This window comes from Olea europaea, chromosome 4, assembly GCF_002742605.1.
Source record: "Olea europaea var. sylvestris chromosome 4, O_europaea_v1, whole genome shotgun sequence".
Classification (NCBI taxonomy): domain Eukaryota; kingdom Viridiplantae; phylum Streptophyta; class Magnoliopsida; order Lamiales; family Oleaceae; genus Olea; species Olea europaea.
Window position 1 is genome coordinate 16,517,680 of NC_036240.1, and position 20,585 is coordinate 16,538,264.

General features: G+C 34.2%; 1 protein-coding gene across 1 annotated transcript; it reads right to left on the reverse strand.

Annotated features, from left to right (window-relative positions):
* Positions 1–20: 20 nt before the first annotated feature.
* On the reverse strand, positions 21–1,803 carry LOC111393100. The gene is made up of 4 exons (XM_023018499.1): positions 1,507–1,803; positions 523–1,458; positions 80–433; positions 21–29 (listed from the first exon to the last, which is right to left on the reverse strand). Exons 1-4 carry the CDS (start codon positions 1,801–1,803, stop codon positions 21–23), a joined length of 1,596 nt encoding a protein of 531 aa, XP_022874267.1.
* Between the last annotated feature and the right edge of the window lie 18,782 nt (positions 1,804–20,585).

Below are 20,585 nucleotides of genomic sequence, written 5' to 3' on the forward strand. Positions count from 1 at the left end.
TTTTAGATGACAACGTACTCTTAGTTAGCCTAGTAAGCATCTCAGTCAAGTGACTCACCTGATTAGACAGAAAGCTAACCTGATTAGGAATGTTTTGACTTCTACGCTCATTGCCTAACTTGTAACATCTAGGCCTAGTGTGTTCTAGAGCACCACAGTGGTGACAGGTGGGAATGAACCTAGGCTCAAAGGTACGTGTCTGTGGGTACCTAGTCCTGATGTTCCTACGTGATTGCTGACTCTGTTCCCTAGGAACACTCTTACCCTTACTTGGACTCCTAACAGCATTAGACTTAGAGGCAGCCACGAAGACAGTCTTAGATGGTCCAGCGATAGTTGTATTACCCTCAACATATCCTAGACCTCTCTTGTCTCCTACTGGCTTATTCATTCCCAACAGGTTATCTAATTTCTTAGTTCCACTTATGAATGTCTGAAGATGAGCATTAGATTTCTCCAATTCACTAGTCAAACTCTTAACCTTGTCTTCCAATTTCTCATTGACACATTTTAACTCACTACCACTCTTAAGTGACTCCTGAAACTTACTACCCAGTTTCTCTTTTTCCCTTTCAAGTTCGTCAACCTTTTTAAGCAGGGTTTATTGACCTTCTTTATTTTAAGACTCTCCTTAAACAACTGTTGATACGCTTCTTGTAAGTCTATGTCATCCTCATCCTCATCCTCATCCTCATTACCTGAATTATCGTTTGAATGTTCTTCCTCAACCTTGTCACTCTCCTTATCAGATTCACTCTTCACAGTAGCCACAAATGCCATATAATTTCCTTCATCGTCACTACTAGAGGATTCCTGCCTATCACTGGTCTCAGATTTATTATCAGTAAGAGAGACAACTAAGGCCTTACCTTTCCATTTTCTTTGATTTTTCTTATAGCTAGGACATTCATTCCTATAGTGACCTATTCCTTGACACTCATGACATCTAACCAAACGTAGCTTCTCACTTGACCCTTTATTGTTAACTTTCTCAATTTTATCTTTTGTGAATCTGCTAGGGGCTCCACTCTTTCTATCCTGAGGCTTTCTCCTATTATTGAGGACTTTTTGAAATTTCTTAACAAAGTATGCAATTTCCTCATCCCTAAGTGACTCCGTATCAGACGATTCATTTTCTTTAATGGCTTTTAGGGCTATGGACTTTCCTTTCTTATGTTGTGAGAGAGTGAGTTCATAGGTTTGCAATGATCCTACCAATTCTTCGATCTTAACTTCATCTAGGTCCTTACTTTCCTCAATGGCAGTGACTTTAGGCCTAAATCTCTCAGGTAGGGATCTAAGTACTTTTCTCACAATTTTAGTCTCGGGAATTCTCTCACCTAGGTTGAAACTAGAGTTAACTATATCATTTAGTTTAGCATAAAACTCATCAAAGGTTTCATCATCTTTCATCCTTACTTCTTCAAACCTAGAGGCTAGCATTTGCAATTTTGAGTTCTTTACTATCTTAGTTCCCTCATGTGTAGTTTCGAGAATGTCCCAAACCTCTTTAGCAGTTTCGCACATAGAGACTCTCCTAAACTCTTCTGGAGATAGAGCCATGAATAATACATGAATTCCCTTACTATTCCAATTACAAGCAGCTAATTCATCTTTAGTCCACACAGATATGTCAGTAAGGTGAATGTTTCCTGATACGATAATAGAGGGAGGTTTCCATCCATTTTGAACACTAATCCAAACATGCTCATCTAAGGACTTAAGGAATGCACGCATCCTAACCTTCCAATATGCATAATTACTTCCGTCGAAAAACGAAGGTACAGACAGTGATTGACTCATCTAGACAACTATGGGCCAGGATTCGAGATTAGGCTCTGATACCACTTGAAAAACCTATCGTTCGACCCAACTAACACCTAGAGGAGGGGTGAATAGGTGTTCTTGCGGAATTAAAAACTTTTTCAACAATTCATGCAACAAGTCACACAAATTATAATTAGTCTAGATTAATTCACATGCTTTATCTACTTATGTTGAATTACCGTTGACAAGTAAATAAATTAAAGCGGTAAAAACACACCAAACATGTTGACGGAGAAACCCAATATGGGAAAAACTCCGGGCACAAGCCAGTAGAGATCCACTATGTAGAAACCAACTTATAGCACGCCAGACTCAATTGACCCTCTCAATTTTTCTGACCTCCTTGCTGTATGAAATCAAGACCCTCCTGGATTTGCAGCTCCGTGCTAAATCCCAGCCTTGTACAATTTCTACCTCCCGTGAATCGCCACGCACTCCAGCTCTTCAAGCAAGTCCTTCCCGGATCTTCAAACTGATGATCTTCTGGAAGTTTAATTGGAGTTTAGAAACATGTGTTTTGGTGTTTGTGTATTCGATGTTTTTACTCAATAAGCCATGGATTTGGATGAACACTATGAAAGGTTTTTGGCTTGTGATCCTTGGAGAAGAAGGATTTTAATTTTAGGTTGCCAAGGATTTGAAAGAAAATAATCAAAGTGATTTCAATGTGTATATTCGGGTTAATGAACACGAATTGGACGTTTGGTATTTATAGAGGTCGACACATGGTAATGTGGAGCGTCAAATATTCGCGAGCGTTTAAAATTAGGTTTGGCTAGATAATATGGTCGCTCGAGCGAGGTCTTAGCGAGCCTCGAGCGACGTGTCTTCCGCTCGAGCAACGGTCCAGCGTCTGTCCAGCGAAGTTGTTTCTGCAAATGTGGCTCGAGCGAGGTCATGGCGTGACTCTAGCGAAATCACCGCGCCATTTGCATCTCCGAGGCATCCCACACAACCCTAGACCAAGCCTACAAGCTTTGGTTAATTACAACTCTAGTCCCTGAACTATTGGACGTTGACAATTTGGTCCTTGACCTTACAATTTTGACAATTTGATCCTTGACTTTACAATTTTGACATTTTGGTCCTTGGTCACAGATTTGCCAATTACATATATTCCTAACACAATTAAAGTCCGAGCGTTATTGCTTTTGAGTGTAGATTTCTTTAAGGACTCTTACATAGCACATCAAACTTATAAGGTTTGAGATTAAAAAATAATCTGAGCATCAACAAATTCAATGATCCATGCTATAGTAAGAGAATCTTTGGTTTTCTAGGCAAGGTACTTCTTCTTGTCCTTCTCTTGATCCGGAGGTGAAGACTTCCATCAATATGTCCCCGTAGATCTCCTTTCTCTTCAACTAATAATTGAAAGTGAGATGCTTATGAAGAGTAGTTCTTTTCCATGAAACGAATACAAGAGGGGTCAATCTTCTCAGTTGACTTGATGAGATCGTGCATAGTCTACCCAAAAAATTACTCAGAATCCAAATAAATTCTGCCAATCAAAACAAATTAACCTAATAGCCCAAAGTCATATCCCAATAAATTTTGAGAAAATTTTATAAATAAGAGTTTAAGTATCACACATTTCGAAATTAAGAGAACAAGTTTCAAACTTCAAAAATTAGATTTTTAATAAAATTATTTACGATTTAATGAATTATTTTATTAATTAAATATATTTAGGTCACAGTTTTATACAATTTGATTTCAAATTAATAATTTAATAGTCACTTATTATTTTTTGGTCACAAATCAGAAATTTTATGTCATAAATTATTTTACGCTCACAATCCAAAAATTTTGCAGGTCACATTTTTGTTCATCGTTCACAAATCAAAAAATTAATTAGTCACTGATTAATTTTTAGTTACAACTTATCAAATTATTGGTCAAAACTTATTTCTCGATCGCAAATCAAAAATTTTATAGGTTACATATTATTTTTCGATCACGAATCATAAATTTTATAGGTCACAAATTATTTGTTGATCACATTCCATCAACCACAACCACTATCGTCGTCGCCACGACCATCACCACCACCGCCAGATGCACTACCAAATTAGTCTCTACCAACTCTAGATCCACCATGAACAGTGCCCAATCCTCCACCACCACTGTCAATAAACCTATCCCAACATTATCATACCATGGAAAAAACCACCAACAAACAAAAATCAGCCAAAACTATGGTAGAACCAAAACCACATATCCAAAACCATAAAAATCATTGCTACCGCCATCTACCACCTGTGCCACCGCCACCACGATTCCTAATGCCAACACCACCATACTGAATAGAGATTTGCACACCACGCGACCACCACCGCAAAACAATCTAAAAAGTTACCACAAAATCACCACAAAACCAACATAAAACCACCACAAAAACAATATAAAACCCCAAATCCATCATAAGACCACCACCACAAACCACAAACCACCAACCCATCACCCTATAGAGATCGCCGTATACAGAACAACACGCACCGACTACTAGAGCGTCGCCACTATGTGCGACACTCTGAGCTTGTTGCTATGCAAAGTGGAGGAGAATTCAGCATCGTTTCAACGACAAATGACGACGGGTTTGCCTTCACAGCGGCTATTCAACTCAATGGATTCGCCGCCGCATCACCACTTGCCGATGAGGAAGAAAAATGGGTAGAAGGACAACCCCTGCTTGATAGTGGAGGAGTCGTCGGAGAACGAGAGACGAGAGAGAGAGAGAGGGGGGGGGGAAAGTGATTAGGTTTAGATTGAAATTGAGTTGGGTTTGGAATGAAATAAGGTATATTAATTATTATATATATATATATATATATATATATTAATTAATAAAACATCTGATTTTTGTACAATGAAACATCCAATCTGATTTTAAAATTATGAATTTTTAAAATAAGCTGTGGGTAATTTCAACATAAATTTTTTTACTAAAAACAGTAGCCTCTAGAAGCCCAATCCAACTGATATCCAAAAAAAAGCCCAACAATCATAATTCTAAATGAAACAACTCCCAGCCCAAAGAAAAAGTAAAGGCCAAACCACTGTCCCAAAAGAAACCATTAAGTTGTTGAATCTACTAATAGAGATTCCTGATTTGCTCCGACCAAGATTCGAAGGACAGGAAGAGGAAAATGCTTCGACCGAAACCAAAATCTAGGCTCACCGACCGAAAATTCGAAGAACACACAGAGGCGCTGCAGAATCTGAGAAGCCCAGAAAACTTAACAAAAAAAAATAAAAATAAATAAAAAATAAAAAAAATAATCACACAGTGGACGCCTACTAGACCAAACAGAGATCCGACTGGGAACAATACCTGAGCTGCGAGCATCTACCACCGATTACTAGGAACAGGAGAGCTGAGTGTAGCCTACCAGATGACGCATGGACACGAACACAGACCGTCAATTACTATGAACAGAGACCAATCATCGCAAATCACATGCATGAGTTGTTGGATGAATTTTGTGAATAGTGACGTCGAAATAAGTATAATGATGGTGACAAAGCCGAGGCAAGAGTTGGACTCTTTGTCCTTAAGTCGAATTTGCCCCGCAACGGTGCCTACGGATTTCGGCAATCGACTCCCAAGATACAACGGCTACACTTGTGTTTGTAGCACTCCAAAACACAAGTACAACGAACCAAAATTTAGGTTTATGTACTCCAAGAAGAAATGAAGGAAAATTAAAATAAACGAGATGATTTTGATTTTGGATAGAAGAGGGATGAGATATGTTTTGCATATCAAATTGTGTGGAATAGGACACCCAAAGGGTCCTATTTATAGACCATGAAAGGGTGTGGACGAAATGGTTGAAGCCAAACCATGCACCCTTTTCAAACAATGCACCTTTATGAAAAGGTGTCTATTCACTGATTTTCGTCCTTTTCCGTAATTTCTCATTCATTCGATATTGGTTTTCGAAATGCCAAATATACCCTTCAATACATGCAGAGAAATCAAAATTCTCTTTCAGGGGCGTTGCCCCCGACCCCCCACAAGGGGCGCTGCCCGTTTGTGCGCCCCGAAGCGGCGAAGTGGCAAACAATTTTGCTTAAACGGATTGAGTCGAGCTTTTGAGTATTTGGCCGAAGTCGATACGAACTTTAATCGATTTTTCAATTCTCGATTTATTTAACCAATATCCAACATGAGTAAGTTTATGGCCACGATACCATGCCAATTTTGCGACAATCCTTTTGATATATAGAATATTACCAAGTTATATTAGGAAATAATTGCCATAAATAAACCTTTAATAATTTTACATGACTTTCTATTCGTCTTGTAGGATTTGAATTTAAGGTCTCTACCTTATAAGAGATTTAAGTTAAATTCTTGTGCCAATCCTACGGGATGAGATAAAAATTCTTGAGGGATTAAGAGGGCAAACGCTCTCCTAAAGGGAATAATACGTATGACATAACAACTTAGGCACGAGGCTTCAGATCGTTACAGGCTTCGTCCCATTTCCTTGATTTCCAAATTGGTACATTTTCAATTGCTCCATAATTTCCCCTTTTGGGTTATATTTTTTCAACTGCCAATTTTTTTAAACTTTCAATCAGCTTTAGGTTAAATGACAATATATGTATCACTTGGTCACTACTTTATGACAATTATAACTTTGAGAAAATCCCTTGATTTTGTAGAATATTGGTATTGTATTTGCATAAAACGAGTCTTTGATTTTTGAGTTATTCCTTCCATATGTGAACATTACTCTTGTAACCACAGGAAGTTTGGAATATTTCAGATGAGTTTTGACATGAAATTTTCAATTTCGTAATTTAAAGGGACTGATAAAAATTAATTTGATAAAAAATCTTAATACTTAAATCTATTTAACGGTCTAGATTTATTTTACTAAAACTTTCTAAATTTCCGAAATAGACCCTAACCAAATTTCCCATACCTCCATCCTACCTAAATAGCCCCCAGATCGCTTCTTTCTTACCATTTCATCTTTTTACTCTAAAGTAGGTAACACCACGCAAACAACAATTTTTTATTTTTACTGATGCTGACACTTCTTCCTACACTTTTACATAGTGTTCTAAAAAGTATAAAGCATGGCGAAGCGTAGAGACCAAGTATTGACTTAGGTGTTAAAAAGCGTAAAAAAATTTAATATTATTTTTAAAATTTTAAATCAATTTAAAAAATATTTAATAATTAAAGAAAAAATGGTAAAAAAAAGGGTTAAAAAGCCTAAAAAAGTGCTTAGGCGTGAAAAAAAATAAAAAAAAATAAAAAAAATTTAAAAAAATGCAAAAAGCACGCGTCGAGGCATTTTGCTCTTGCTTCAAGCCTAGACGCAACTTTTATATTTTTCACCTAGAACTAGTGCAATGCATTTAAATGTTTCGTTGGGACTATATCCCAGTTTATAGTCAATACCAAGGTTCCACCTATTAGCCAAAAATACTTTATATAGATATTCAACAAGCACAAAATCCTCCATAATTTCCCCTTTTCGGTTATATTTTTTCAACTGCCAATTTTTTTAAACTTTCAATCAGCTTTAGGTTAAATGACAATATATGTATCACTTGGTCACTACTTTATGACAATTATAACTTTGAGAAAATCCCTTGATTTTGTAGAATATTGGTATTGTATTTGCATAAAACGAGTCTTTGATTTTTGAGTTATTCCTTCCATATGTGAACATTACTCTTGTAACCACAGGAAGTTTGGAATATTTCAGATGAGTTTTGACATGAAATTTTCAATTTCGTAATTTAAAGGGACTGATAAAAATTAATTTGATAAAAAATCTTAATACTTAAATCTATTTAACGGTCTAGATTTATTTTACTAAAACTTTCTAAATTTCCGAAATAGACCCTAACAAAATTTCCCATACCTCCATCCTACCTAAATAGCCCCCAGATCGCTTCTTTCTTACCATTTCATCTTTTTACTCTAAAGTAGGTAACACCACGCAAACAACAAATTTTTATTTTTACTGATGCTGACACTTCTTCCTACACTTTTACATAGTGTTCTAAAAAGTGTAAAGCATGGCGAAGCGTAGAGACCAAGTATTGACTTAGGTGTTAAAAAGCGTAAAAAAATTTAATATTATTTTTAAAATTTTAAATCAATTTAAAAAATATTTAATAATTAAAGAAAAAATGGTAAAAAAAAGGGTTAAAAAGCCTAAAAAAGTGCTTAGGCGTGAAAAAAAATAAAAAAAATAAAAAAAATTTAAAAAAATGCAAAAAGCACGCGTCGAGGCATTTTGCTCTTGCTTCAAGCCTAGACGCAACTTTTATATTTTTCACCTAGAACTAGTGCAATGCATTTAAATGTTTCGTTGGGACTATATCCCAGTTTATAGTCAATACCAAGGTTCCACCTATTAGCCAAAAATACTTTATATAGATATTCAACAAGCACAAAATCAACGTATATTTAAGTAGCTCCCATCATTGGATCAATCATCCCAAAACTATTAGTTCAATTAATTAAGCGGTTGTGTTTTCATTTATGATCATGATTCTAACAAGTTAAGTATTCAACCTACTCTTTCAATGTAACCAACCCAAAATATAGGAACCACGGTGACTGTTGCGCTCAAAATTTATCATAATATCACATGGACGATAATCAAAATAAACAAGATATCATTGTATGTTTGACGTTCTATGGAACGTTGAAATTTGAGGGTAAAATGAGTATTTTAGTTGGAAGAAACAATTGTATGTGTGTGGATGAACGTAGATTTTTCAATTTTGAAGTGAGAGGATAAAAGGGATGCTAGGTGTTTAAAATTCATGTTTTTGTAACCCTAATCCATTTTCATTTTGTCTCATATCAAGATAAACAATGTCGGAAGGTATTTAAATTTATTTGCGTGAGCTATGCAATTGAATAGGGTCGTATGGTTTAACCTCTGGCTACTCTACGGCGTTGTGCAATTGCAAGCTCTAATTGCTATGGGATCTCATAGTCAATCATCGGATCACTTTCTGGGGTCTAATGCAAGTTAGTGTGACTTAATTGCAGCCTGCATCTGGGGTTGATCCCTTGCGATGTATGGCACATGCTCCCTAGGGTAATTTGATCCCTTTTTGTTTTGTTTTGTGTTTTTGTTTTTGTGTTTTTGTTTTTTTTTTTTTTTGGGCATATTGAGAGAACTAAGAATACAAACCTATCACTGTCAGTCAACGCAATACAGACCAAAAGGTCAAGTTGTGAAGAATGTGGAACATATCATATTACAGAAGATTGTCCAATTCTTGCATAAGAAACAGAAGATAGTCATATTTTTAATGGTTTATGTGATATGAGAGCAAGTATAAATCTAATGCATCTTCTGTCTACTGAGATTTAGGTTTAAGAGAGCTAAAGGATACTAAAATCTCCCTTCAATTGGCAGACCGATCAATCCCGTGCCCACGAGGAGTGGTTGAAAACGTGCTCATTAAAATGGGAAAATTCATATTTCCAGTGGACTCTTTTATCTTACACATTGAAAAATACTACGATGTATCACTAATCTTGGGTTGATCATTCTTATTCACCGTTGAGCCTTTGTGGACTTTGAAGCAGGCGACCTAACCTTGAGGGTAGATGATGAGCAAGAAAAATTCTAGATTTATGTCACTGTCAAAAAGCCATCCCACTATGAGAAAAGCCAAAAAGTTAAAGAGGAAGAAGTAAAGGATTATACTAAGTGCCCACGTAGAAGAAAATAGGTGGAATCGTTGGAAACCTCAAAGATAAAGAATGAGCGTTTCAAGTTTGGAGATTTGATGAGGGATTTGACAATGCTAAACAGTGCGAATTGTTTTGCCATTACAGTCCACTTTGAACTGACGTGAGTAAATCATACAAAAGTCGAGCTCTAGATTTTAAATTAAGTGCTTAATGGGAGGCATCCCCATTTTTCTATTTTGGATTAATTATATCATCACACGTAGTTTTAGGGTTGCATTAGTATTTTAGGACTATATTTATGAACTCATGCATTTAAATTATTTTTAACCCATTTTAGGTAGTACTTTAAGAATTGTATTAGTAACTTAGACATGTTTACTTATTGAGTTCATTATATTTGGACTCATTGTTAAAACCCTCATATTACATTGAGCTTACGTTGATGTGATATGCATTCTTAATATTGTATCTAAATTTTAATAATCTTAATGATAGAATAATAAAAGTTTTCCTAGTGTATAAATTACAAATATTTAAAGCTTATTTACTATCATTAATATTTATTTTGAATTTTTAAAACAAAAAATTGAAGCCTAACAACAAAGAAAATGGATGATAGTCATGACATCTACCAATAGGACCAGCTCAATCCTTTTACATATTCACATCTACCCCGAGGAGTTTCTGATCCTTACTACTCTATTTTGATTATTTTTGCTTTTATATTGAAGACAATATTTTGTATTAGTTTAGAGGTGGTAGAATTTTTGTGACATTGACATTCGTCAATATTTTTGTTTAATTTACAGCTTTTGTGTGATTGTTCTCGTAAAAAAAATTAATAGTTTTTATTTATTTTCTAGTATTTGCTCATTGTTTTGTGTGCTTGTATGATTTGATGGCCTTGCTGATAATAATGTTGAATATTGAAATAGATATGGACTTGGAATGGTGAAAACATTGCATGATTAGATTAGCCAACCATTGAGTTTTGCATATAACAGGTGGAGGTTGATTTGATTTTGTAATGTTGAAACTATTCATTGTATTGATTATTGAATTTTAATCCTGAGACACAGCATGTTTTCAAACCATTTTTATGTGGAGTTAAGCTAAGTTTGTTTGAGGACAAACAATTGTTCAAGTTTAGACATTTGATAAGTGTATTTTATTGACTTATTTAGGCAAAAAATAAAAATAAATGAATAATTGCAAGTAAATGTATTGGAATAGGGCTTAATTCTATGTAAATTATGTTTAGCAAGACAATATTGATGAATATGGTAAAATTTAAGAGAAACAAGTGAAAATGACTAAATTGAAAGAAAATCAAAGTTGATGGACCAAAGTACAAATAGCCAAGAGACGATACGAAAGAAGAAACAAAAATGTAAAAGAGTCGAAGACCAATTGAACAAAGAAATGAGGTATTGGAATAAGAAGAAGAAGAAGCAAGAAAAGAGATAAAAAAAAAAAATTGAGAAAATGGAGTTTAGGGATTGAAATGCAAAAATTGGATCTTTGTCTATGCTATAGCATAGTACATTTGTCCATGCGGTCGCACGGTAGGCAACTGAAATTTCAAATTGGTGAACTATGCTATAGCATAGTACATTTTTGTAGAAAATTTTCTGGTTTCCTTATGTGACTCCAACTCATATCGAAACAATATTAGGATGTCTTTTTAAGACCTAGGATAGTCCAGAAGTAGTTCACCATATATTACAACGCATTAGAGAGCATAGAAAATGGCAAGAAACATCAAGAGAGATTCCACGACCTCAAGATCCAATCAAAATTCATAATTTGGATGATGTTTACTTCATATAATTCTTGTTTTTATTTTTCATAATATGCTAGGCGACACTTTTTTGTGCTAGAAGAACGATGAACTGTGTAATATGAATTTTTAATTTCTAGTTTTACATATTTGAAATTGAAAACACGTTTTTGGATTTTGAATGATTTACAGTACTATCTTTTCTCTACAATTATTGTGCATAGTAATTGTATGAATTTGGTGGCTTATTTTATCCATTCGAAAGAAATAAAGTCGGCTAGGCATGGTGTAAATCGTCATAGGGTCCAATAAGAAATAGAAATATACTGCAATGTTCTATGTGAATATTTAAATATTCATAAAAATTCATGCACTCTTATATGTTCGCATCCGTTATAGAAATATAGTCGAGGTTGTATAGAGAGTAGGTTTAACCTTATTTGAGAGAGATTGTTGAATAAAATAAGAACATTAATTCTTCAAAATTCAACCGTATTGTCAAAATGTAGAACTAAGGTTAAAAAGAATTATTACATGAAAATTTAGGATGCTAGTACACTTGTCATTCATCAAAATACATTAACTTGCATTTAGCATAATTTACATTTAGTTTAGTTAATTCATCCATAATTGCATAAATAGATTATTTTAGTTATAACTTCGTCATAAACAAACACATCACGTTATTATTGATTCGGTTATGATCACGATAATTAAAATTGAACTAAATCAATTTCCATGGGATGATATTTGTACTCAAATCCACTTTATAACTTGTTAACAAATTATATACTTGCGGTGATTTTAATTCGAAAGATATTTTCGTGAGCATATGTCAGTCTCCAATAATGGCATAAAAAACTTGTTATACATTTTTTATATCGTAAAATATATTGCAAGTGTACAGTTTCAAGTTTATAAGATCAAGTAAGGATGTCGAACCCTCATGGATTGATATTTTGTTCCTACCGGGTACTATAAATATTTTAGCTTCTTTAAAATTCAATTTTAGAATCACTATTTTTATACTAACCTAAAGATGGATTTGATGGTAAATTCAACTAAATTAATTAAGTTATAAAAGAGATATATCAAAGCGAGAAAGCCTAGTGAATGATTTCATCACACTATCAACAATGTTTCTCAAATTATTTAACTACTTTTATCAAATTTTCCTAAGTTTATAAGCAATAACCCTAAATTTATTCTATTTCCTCTCTCGAGTGCTAGAACCTATCTCTATATTTAAATTCCAGTGTCTCTATTTCGAATTAAAATCTGAAAATTATCAAGTTCTTGTTTCTTAATTGGAACATGCTTGAAATATTTTACACTCTCTTGAAACCAATAAAATTTATGTTGTGTTATTCTTAGATTGCATCTAAATTTCCCTCTCCTAAGTACCAAAATTTAAAACATCAAATCATTCAACTATTGATCATGTAATTGAAAGCAATGTGCAATAATCAACACAAATAAACTCATGGAAGAACTAAAATAAATACTTATATTAAAATCCAAACACGTCTCAAGTTATCGCTACATCAAACCCTAGATTAGAAATTAGTTCATGAATAAGAGAAAAGAAATGATCAATTCTAATACTAGGAAAAGAATGAGAAAAACTATTTTGGTGCTTAAATTCTTCTCCTTGATGTTGTCCTTCTTTCTCGCAATCAATCTCTCGTTTTTTTGCCTTTTGTGCTGTCTAATCTCCTTTCAAGAGTGATCTTTAGGGTTACATTTATAGTGTTTTGAAGTTTCAAGATGAGTTGAGGATTCTAGGCATCCAAATGATGCGGCATGGGCGCCGTGTCGCCTAGCTCACTGTTAGTTTGTCATGAATTCTAGGCGTCCAAATGATGCGGCGTGGTACCCATTTTGCTTTCTTCCACTTTATGGCCTCGTTTTCTAATCTTTGTTCCACTTCATTTTTCTTCTTCTATCTCTTCTCCATTCTCACTTTCATGATCAACAATTTAGCTCCATTCCATGCTCCAAACACGCTTCTATCATCAAGCTACCTAATCTACAAAACAACATGAACAAACATATAAATTGAAAACTAAACTTTAGAGGTGCCAATTCATTGTGTGAAATACAATCATAATTGACAGAAGCACAAAAAAATAGAATTAGAAGGACTTAAGTTGAAAGACTTAAAGGTAAAGAATTATTTGTTTTGCATAGATATTCAGGATTCAATAAAGTAAAAATATTAAGGCTCTTTCAATTGAAGTGTGCACAACTTTAAGCTTCGAGAAGGAATTTTGAGTCTTTACAAATGAAGAATGATAAATCTATTACCAGCTTTTGTGCAAGGACCATGGGTATAGCCAACAAAATGAGATTCCATGGTAAGAAGATGGAAGATGTTGCAATTATTGAGAAGATATTATGTTCCTTATTCCCATTGAAGACTTTAAAGATATAGATGCACTCTTCCTTGATGAGCTCCTAAGCTCCTTATACCTCCATAAACAAAAGATGAACAGAAGTTCAACGACAAATGAGCAAGCTCCAAAGGCTTCCACCCTTACTGAATTCTCGAATTTTAGAGGAAGAGGAAGAGGAAGAGGTAGATATAGAGGAATGAGAAGTCGAGGTAATAGATATGTCAGTAGGTAATCTCAAAATTTTGAAGTTAACAATTTTGGTGCCAAAATTTTGGTCAGGTGCCATAGCTTTGGTTATTATCGGTCTGAATGTTATACCAAGCTGCCTAACAATGGAAAAGGAAGGGAAATTGAACTTTTACAAAATAAGGAAGTAGAAATTTTGTTGATGGCGGTTTAAGTCAATGAGTTACGTTAGTCAGATGTATGGTACGTAGATACATACTGCAGCAATCACAAGTGTGGAAGTAAGTATTCTTTTTCTTACTTAAATGAAAGGTTTCGTTCTACAATAAGTTTTGGTGATCGTTCTAATGTCAATGTAATGGGAAATGGAGATATTAGTGTAAGAACCAAGAATGGTTTTTTAAATACAATTTCCAATGTTTTGTATGTTCTTGAGTTGAAAAGCAATTTATTTAAGTGCTAGACAATTGCATGAAAAAGGATATGTAATTACTGTTAGGAATGGTGCATGTGAGATATATGATCCTTCTAGGAGAGCTATTGTTATTGTTCAAATGAGTTCAAACATGTTGTTTCTATTGAAGATCGAAAGTGCTCAACCTTCCTTCATGGCCGGAGTGAAAGACTCTTCATGATTTTGGCATTTTTCCTATAGCCACTTGAAATTTGGTAGATTAAAGACCCTCTAATAAAAGAATATGGTAACATGCCTTCCTCAAATTGACACTCTTTCTCAAGTTCATGAAGAATGTGTTGTTGGTAAACAACACTGTTCTCTAAATCCTCGAGAAAAAACATGGAGAGAAAAATATGTATTAGAGCTGGTTCATTTCAATATTTGTGGGTCGATAAAACGATCTTGTAATGGGAGTAGGAGATACTTGACTTCCTTCCTTGATGATCATAGTCAACAACTTGGGTTTTAAAAGCTTCAAAGCTCGTGTTGAAAATGAAAGGGGAAAAACATTAAAACTCTTCGTATTGATCGTAGTAGAGAATATTGCCCAAAAAGTTTGAAGGTTATTTTTATTTATTTATTTATTTATTTTCTTTTTTACGCTCATGGCATTCGAAGAGAACTTACAGCTACTTATGCATCGCAACAAAATAGTGTATGAGAGAGGAAAAATAAAACCATCTTCAAATTGTGAGAAGCTTGCTAGTAAGAGGGAGAGTTCCAAAGAATTTTTGGTCATAAGTAGTGAATTGGAGCATTCATGTCTTGAATAGGAGTCCTATTTTTGCGGTTCAAAATATGACATAAAAATAGTCTTAGAGAGGGTGAAAACCACCTGTATATCACTTCAGAATTTCAGTTACTTCACATAGGTACGTCCTAGATGAGAAAAGAAAGAAGCTTGACAGTGAGGGTGAAAAGTGTGTCTTTTTCAGTGCAAGTGAAACGTCTAAGCATATAATTGTTCAGTCTACTCACGAAGAAGAGTTTAACCACTAGGGTTGTCAATTTCTATGAGTAGAACACTTGGAATTGGAATGGACAACAACCTACTCAAGTTATTTTTTATAGTGAATTTAAAGAAGAAATACAGCAACCCCTACACCAACAAATTCCAATGACTTCTATGCCCGAAAATCCATCAAATGTAGCTCCAACCAGTGTTGAAACTTCACCAACAACAGCAGAAGCCACTAATGCAACAATTGAATCGCATCTTCACCGTATTCAAAAGAGCCCCACATAGATGATAGACTGTGAGGTGACTTGACCAAACTGAAGATCCAATCACCTACTTTGCTTTATTTTCAGATTGTGACCCTACAACTTTCAAAAGTGCTGTCAAAGAATCAAAACGATGGAAAGCAATGGATGATGAAATTATAGCAATTGAAAGAAACGATACTTGGTAACTATCGAATCTTTTAAAAGGCATAAAACTATTGGTTTGAAATGGATCTTCAAAACAAAACAAAAGGAGAATGGTAAAGTTGACAATTATGAGGCGTGATTGGTGGATAAAAAGGATATAAGCAAGAGTATAAGGTTGTTGCTGCTCCAATAATAAGGCATCATTCAATCAGATTTGGTGATTGCATTGGCAGCACAACATTCATGGCCTATCTTCTAGTTGGATGTCAAATCGACGCTCTTGCATGAATACTTGGAAGAACATGTATTTCTCGATCACCTCCACATTATATTAAAATTGGAAATGAGTACAAGGTGTATAGACTAAAGAAAGCTCTTTATGTGTTGAAATAATTCCCATTGGCTAGGTATTGTTGTATTGAGGCTTATTTTTAATTTTTTTTTTTTCCAAAAATGTTCATATGAGCACATGCTTTTTGTTAAAGTTATAGATGGAGGGAAAATGCTAATTGTCTGGTTATATATAGTTGATCTTATATTTACTAAAAATGACAGCATCAAGTTTGAAGAATTAAAAAAGTCCATGATGGTTGAATTTGAAATGTCCGATCTTGGTATGATGCATTATTTCCTTGGCATAGAAGTAGTCTAGACTGCTAGCAAAATCTTTATTAGTCAAAAGAAGTATGTGCGAGAAATTTTGGATAGGTTTAAGATGAAAGATTGTAAGCCTACAAGCACTCCAATTGAGCTTCGCTTGAAGCTAAACAAAGATCATGGAGGAAAATCAGTGGACAACACACTTTACAAGCAAATTGTAAGACCAGATTTAGTGCATTCTGTAAGTCTAATTAGCAGATATAAGGAGAATCCAACAATAATGCATTTGTTAGTTGCCTAGAGAATCTATTGTTACTTATAGGGAACTAAAGATTTTGGATTGTTCTACAAGAGGGTAAAATATTAGACCTATTTGGGTTTACTTACAGTGATTATGAAGGAGATCAAGATGATAGAAAAAGCATTTTAGGTTATGTTTTTAAGTTGGGCACAGGGGATACTTCGTGGTATTTCAAGAGCAACCAATTATCACTTTTTCAACTACTAAAGCTGAATTTGTTGCTGCAACATCTTGTGCTTGTCAAACTATCTAGCTGAGGAAATTTCTTGAAAAGTTACATTTCAAGCAAGTAGGATTTACTAAAATTTTTTGTGACAACAGCTCAACTATCAAGCTCTGCAAAAATCCTGTGCTCCATGGAAGAAACAAGCATATTGATATAGATTATTATCTTTTAAGAGATCTCAGCAACGATGGAACAATTGATCTGAAAATACTGCAAAAATGAATATCAATTAGCTAATATATTTACAAAACCTCTCAGGTTTCTTCCTTTCCAAAATCTAAGAATGTTGTTGGGCGTTTGCACCTTAGATAGTTATGCTTGAAGAAGGAGTAGCATAAATAAACTGAAGTTTAAAAGCCTTTAGTTTAAGTGAGGGATTGTTATAAATTTTATTATTTGTTGTATGACTTAGTCTTTGTTTATTGTTTCATGTGAATAAAGGTTTACATATTCTGTAGGGTGTTAGCTAATTTTACCCAGTCTATATGATAGTCCTACTTTCTAATGGTAATGACAACTTTTCATGTAATTCAATTCATTTTCATGGCTACAAATGACCCATTCTTTCTTCTTTTTCTACCAATTATAGATAGATAAAAGTAGTAGCTTTTCTTATCCATTTGAGTCCATATTACTATATTTATTTTTCTATCAGATTTCTCAAAGGGCCTTCGATTCTCATTTCTCAAAGGTCTTTTGCTGATTTTTTATTTTATTTTTTGTTGGAAGGCGTGGGGGATGGGGGGTGATTATGAGAAGGTAATAGGTGATTTTAAAAGGTAAGAGGATGATTAGATATGGGAATAGAAATTTTTATGGATTTTAATATAATTGATGGACACCATTGGATTTTTATAAATTAAGAGTTCAGATTATTTGTCAAAAATTTGTCTAAATGTGTTGTTGATAGGCATAATGCTATACACAAAGTGTGATTTTCGGAAAAAGGAAACATATTCATTATATTCTGTAACTGTGGATCTAGATATAGACACACGTGTTCGAAGTACAAAAATAGGAAACTAGAATTTTCGAACTCCTCGATCGAGGTTGGACTTGGCCAAAATTATATGGTGATTCTTACCATATCTCTTCGTGCTTCTTAGTGGAATTTGTGAGAACTATTACAAATGGCCGGGTCACATGAGATTGATCTAAAATAAGTCCATAGAGTGCTAAGGCAAAGGATAACATGGCAATCCTACAAGCTGCATGCCACACCCCAACTCGTATCGATAACTATATATTAACCTGTCTGGGAATGAAATTAATGGCTCGACCTAGGTATAGAATTTCACATATACTTTTTTTTTTCACCTGATAAAATGAAATAAGTATCTTCACAATTATGTCTCCATTTGTTAACTCCTAATAACTTGTGATGATCATATGGTATAACGAAATCAAAGATCATATAACCAAAATCCAACATACATGTTCTGGGGTTATAAACGTATCTACAAGCCATTTCAAAAGGGGTATACATTACTGGATCTCCAAAATATAACAACAGACTGCAAGCTTAAAACAACAGCCCACAAAATAACTCTACAGATCGTCATCCATGTACATCAAACTCTAGAATTTCGTAAAAACTCCATAGCTAGCTGTGCTCTCTATGTAGTTTCATGCTCACCTACAATACAACAATTACATAAACCAATGCTTAGTAAGCAAAAATAATGCATGTCATGAGTATGAGTAACAATGATGTATGATACTGTGCCATTTACTTTAAACACCACGCTAAAGATACATTATATTCCAATATTCATCAAAGTCAACTCGAAATAATTTCATTTAAAATCTTTCATTTTATTGGGCTCTTGACCCACCTGCTATGTACTGGATAGAGCTCTGTATAATATCAATATCAATAATCAAATGACCAATATGAAATCGACACCAACGAGTTGACCATCGTCTCTTGACCATTAGACGCCCATCCACTAACTACCTCTATGATCCCACAAGAAGTATCCCACCCAGCAGCGCCAATAATCATAAATCGCAAGGGCACAATCTGAGTGGTCAATCCTCCTGTGATCATTAAAGGTCCATCCCTTGTCTACCTTTACAATCACCCAAGAAGTATCACCCGCGATTCCAAAACATATAACATAAGGATGCCTCGATACCCTAATAGTGGTCAATAAAACATTTATAAGGAAAACTCAATTTGAAATCACATTTCACATGCAAGATTTTCAACCATGATCATATGTCGTGCATGCAGATGAAAATGCTCATTAATGACATATTTAATGAAAATCGATGTCAATAGGTTTCGCAACCTCATACTCAATGATCATAACCATTATATGATGTGCAATAAGTCTCTTATCAAAGTTATGTAAAATATTCAAATATTACCATATCACAAATACTAAGTTCTTGCATTGTAGTTGAAAATGGATTTTTACCTACCTTTTGCCTTTGTGTGCAAGCTCCTATGGAATGTATACTAGTTTCCTTTTTCACTCAACATCAAAAAATCACATGTACTATCATCTAATATTAAAGACAATCCTCCATTTAATAACCTTCAGACACACAATCCCAAAATATATTTATTCATGCCAAAACAATTTAGACGAAATTATAATTTTAAGTTACCAAAATCATTACAAACTAGCCCCATAAATCTTGTTATTTCTCGAGCCCAATTATGACCGTCAACATCATGCAATTGTTGTCAACAACCTAGTACTCCTTAGAATCTATTTTCTAGGCCCAAGAGATGATTAATGGACATGCAAAGGTCGAAACTACATCAAACACGTAAATTGACAGAATATGTTTTGCAGTTTTCCATCACCATCCAACTATTTTTCCAATCATTTTTCTCCCCCTTAACCTTATCCAATGACTCCCAAATTTTTACCATATTTCTATAACATGTATATGAAGGTAATCATGTCATAAAGTTGTGATAAGTGAAGTGTTTCCAACCTCCAAAACCATCATTTTTCCACAACACCAAATTAGACAGCTTTCTTTGTAACAGATTTTCTTTCAATTTCTTGTAATTAATTGCCCTTATTTTGCCATCATAAAATCATCAATAACCCTACCACCTAATCACAATCAAGTTCAGATGTTCAAGAGATTATAAATCCCTAAAAAGTAATGGATACCAACCTCAAAATAGTGAAGTAATTCAGCTGTCCAAAATTCCAGTGTATTTTTATTTCATTTTTTTTCACTTGGGGTCCCTTTGTTTTGGAGGGTTAAATATCCTATTTAAGAGATATATAAATAGTTTTAAAGATTGGGATCGTGAGTGATACTTAAGGGTGAAGAAAAATGTGGTTGAAGGATAAGTATCCTCAAGCATGAGCTGTCCAAACAGGTTGCGGCTTCTTTATAGCAATACTTGATATATATATATATATATATATATATATATATATTAAATACTAGGGAATAGGACACGAGATTGATACTAGGCCTGGGAAAAAAAACCGTCAAACCACCTAAACCGCCAAACCGAACCGATTCGGTTTGGTTTGGTTCGGTTTAGAGTGGTCAAATAGTTTGGTTTGATTTTTTGTAGAAAAAAATCATGTTGGTTTGGTTTGGTTCATGGTTTGAATACCAAAACCGATGGTTAACCGCTCAACCCGCTACAAATTTAAACCATTTTTTTTCTTTTTGAAAAAAGAAGAAGAAGAAGAAGAAGGATAACTCACAGACAAAGTATGACTGTAGGAATCAAAATAAACATGATAACCAATCCAATCCAAATCCA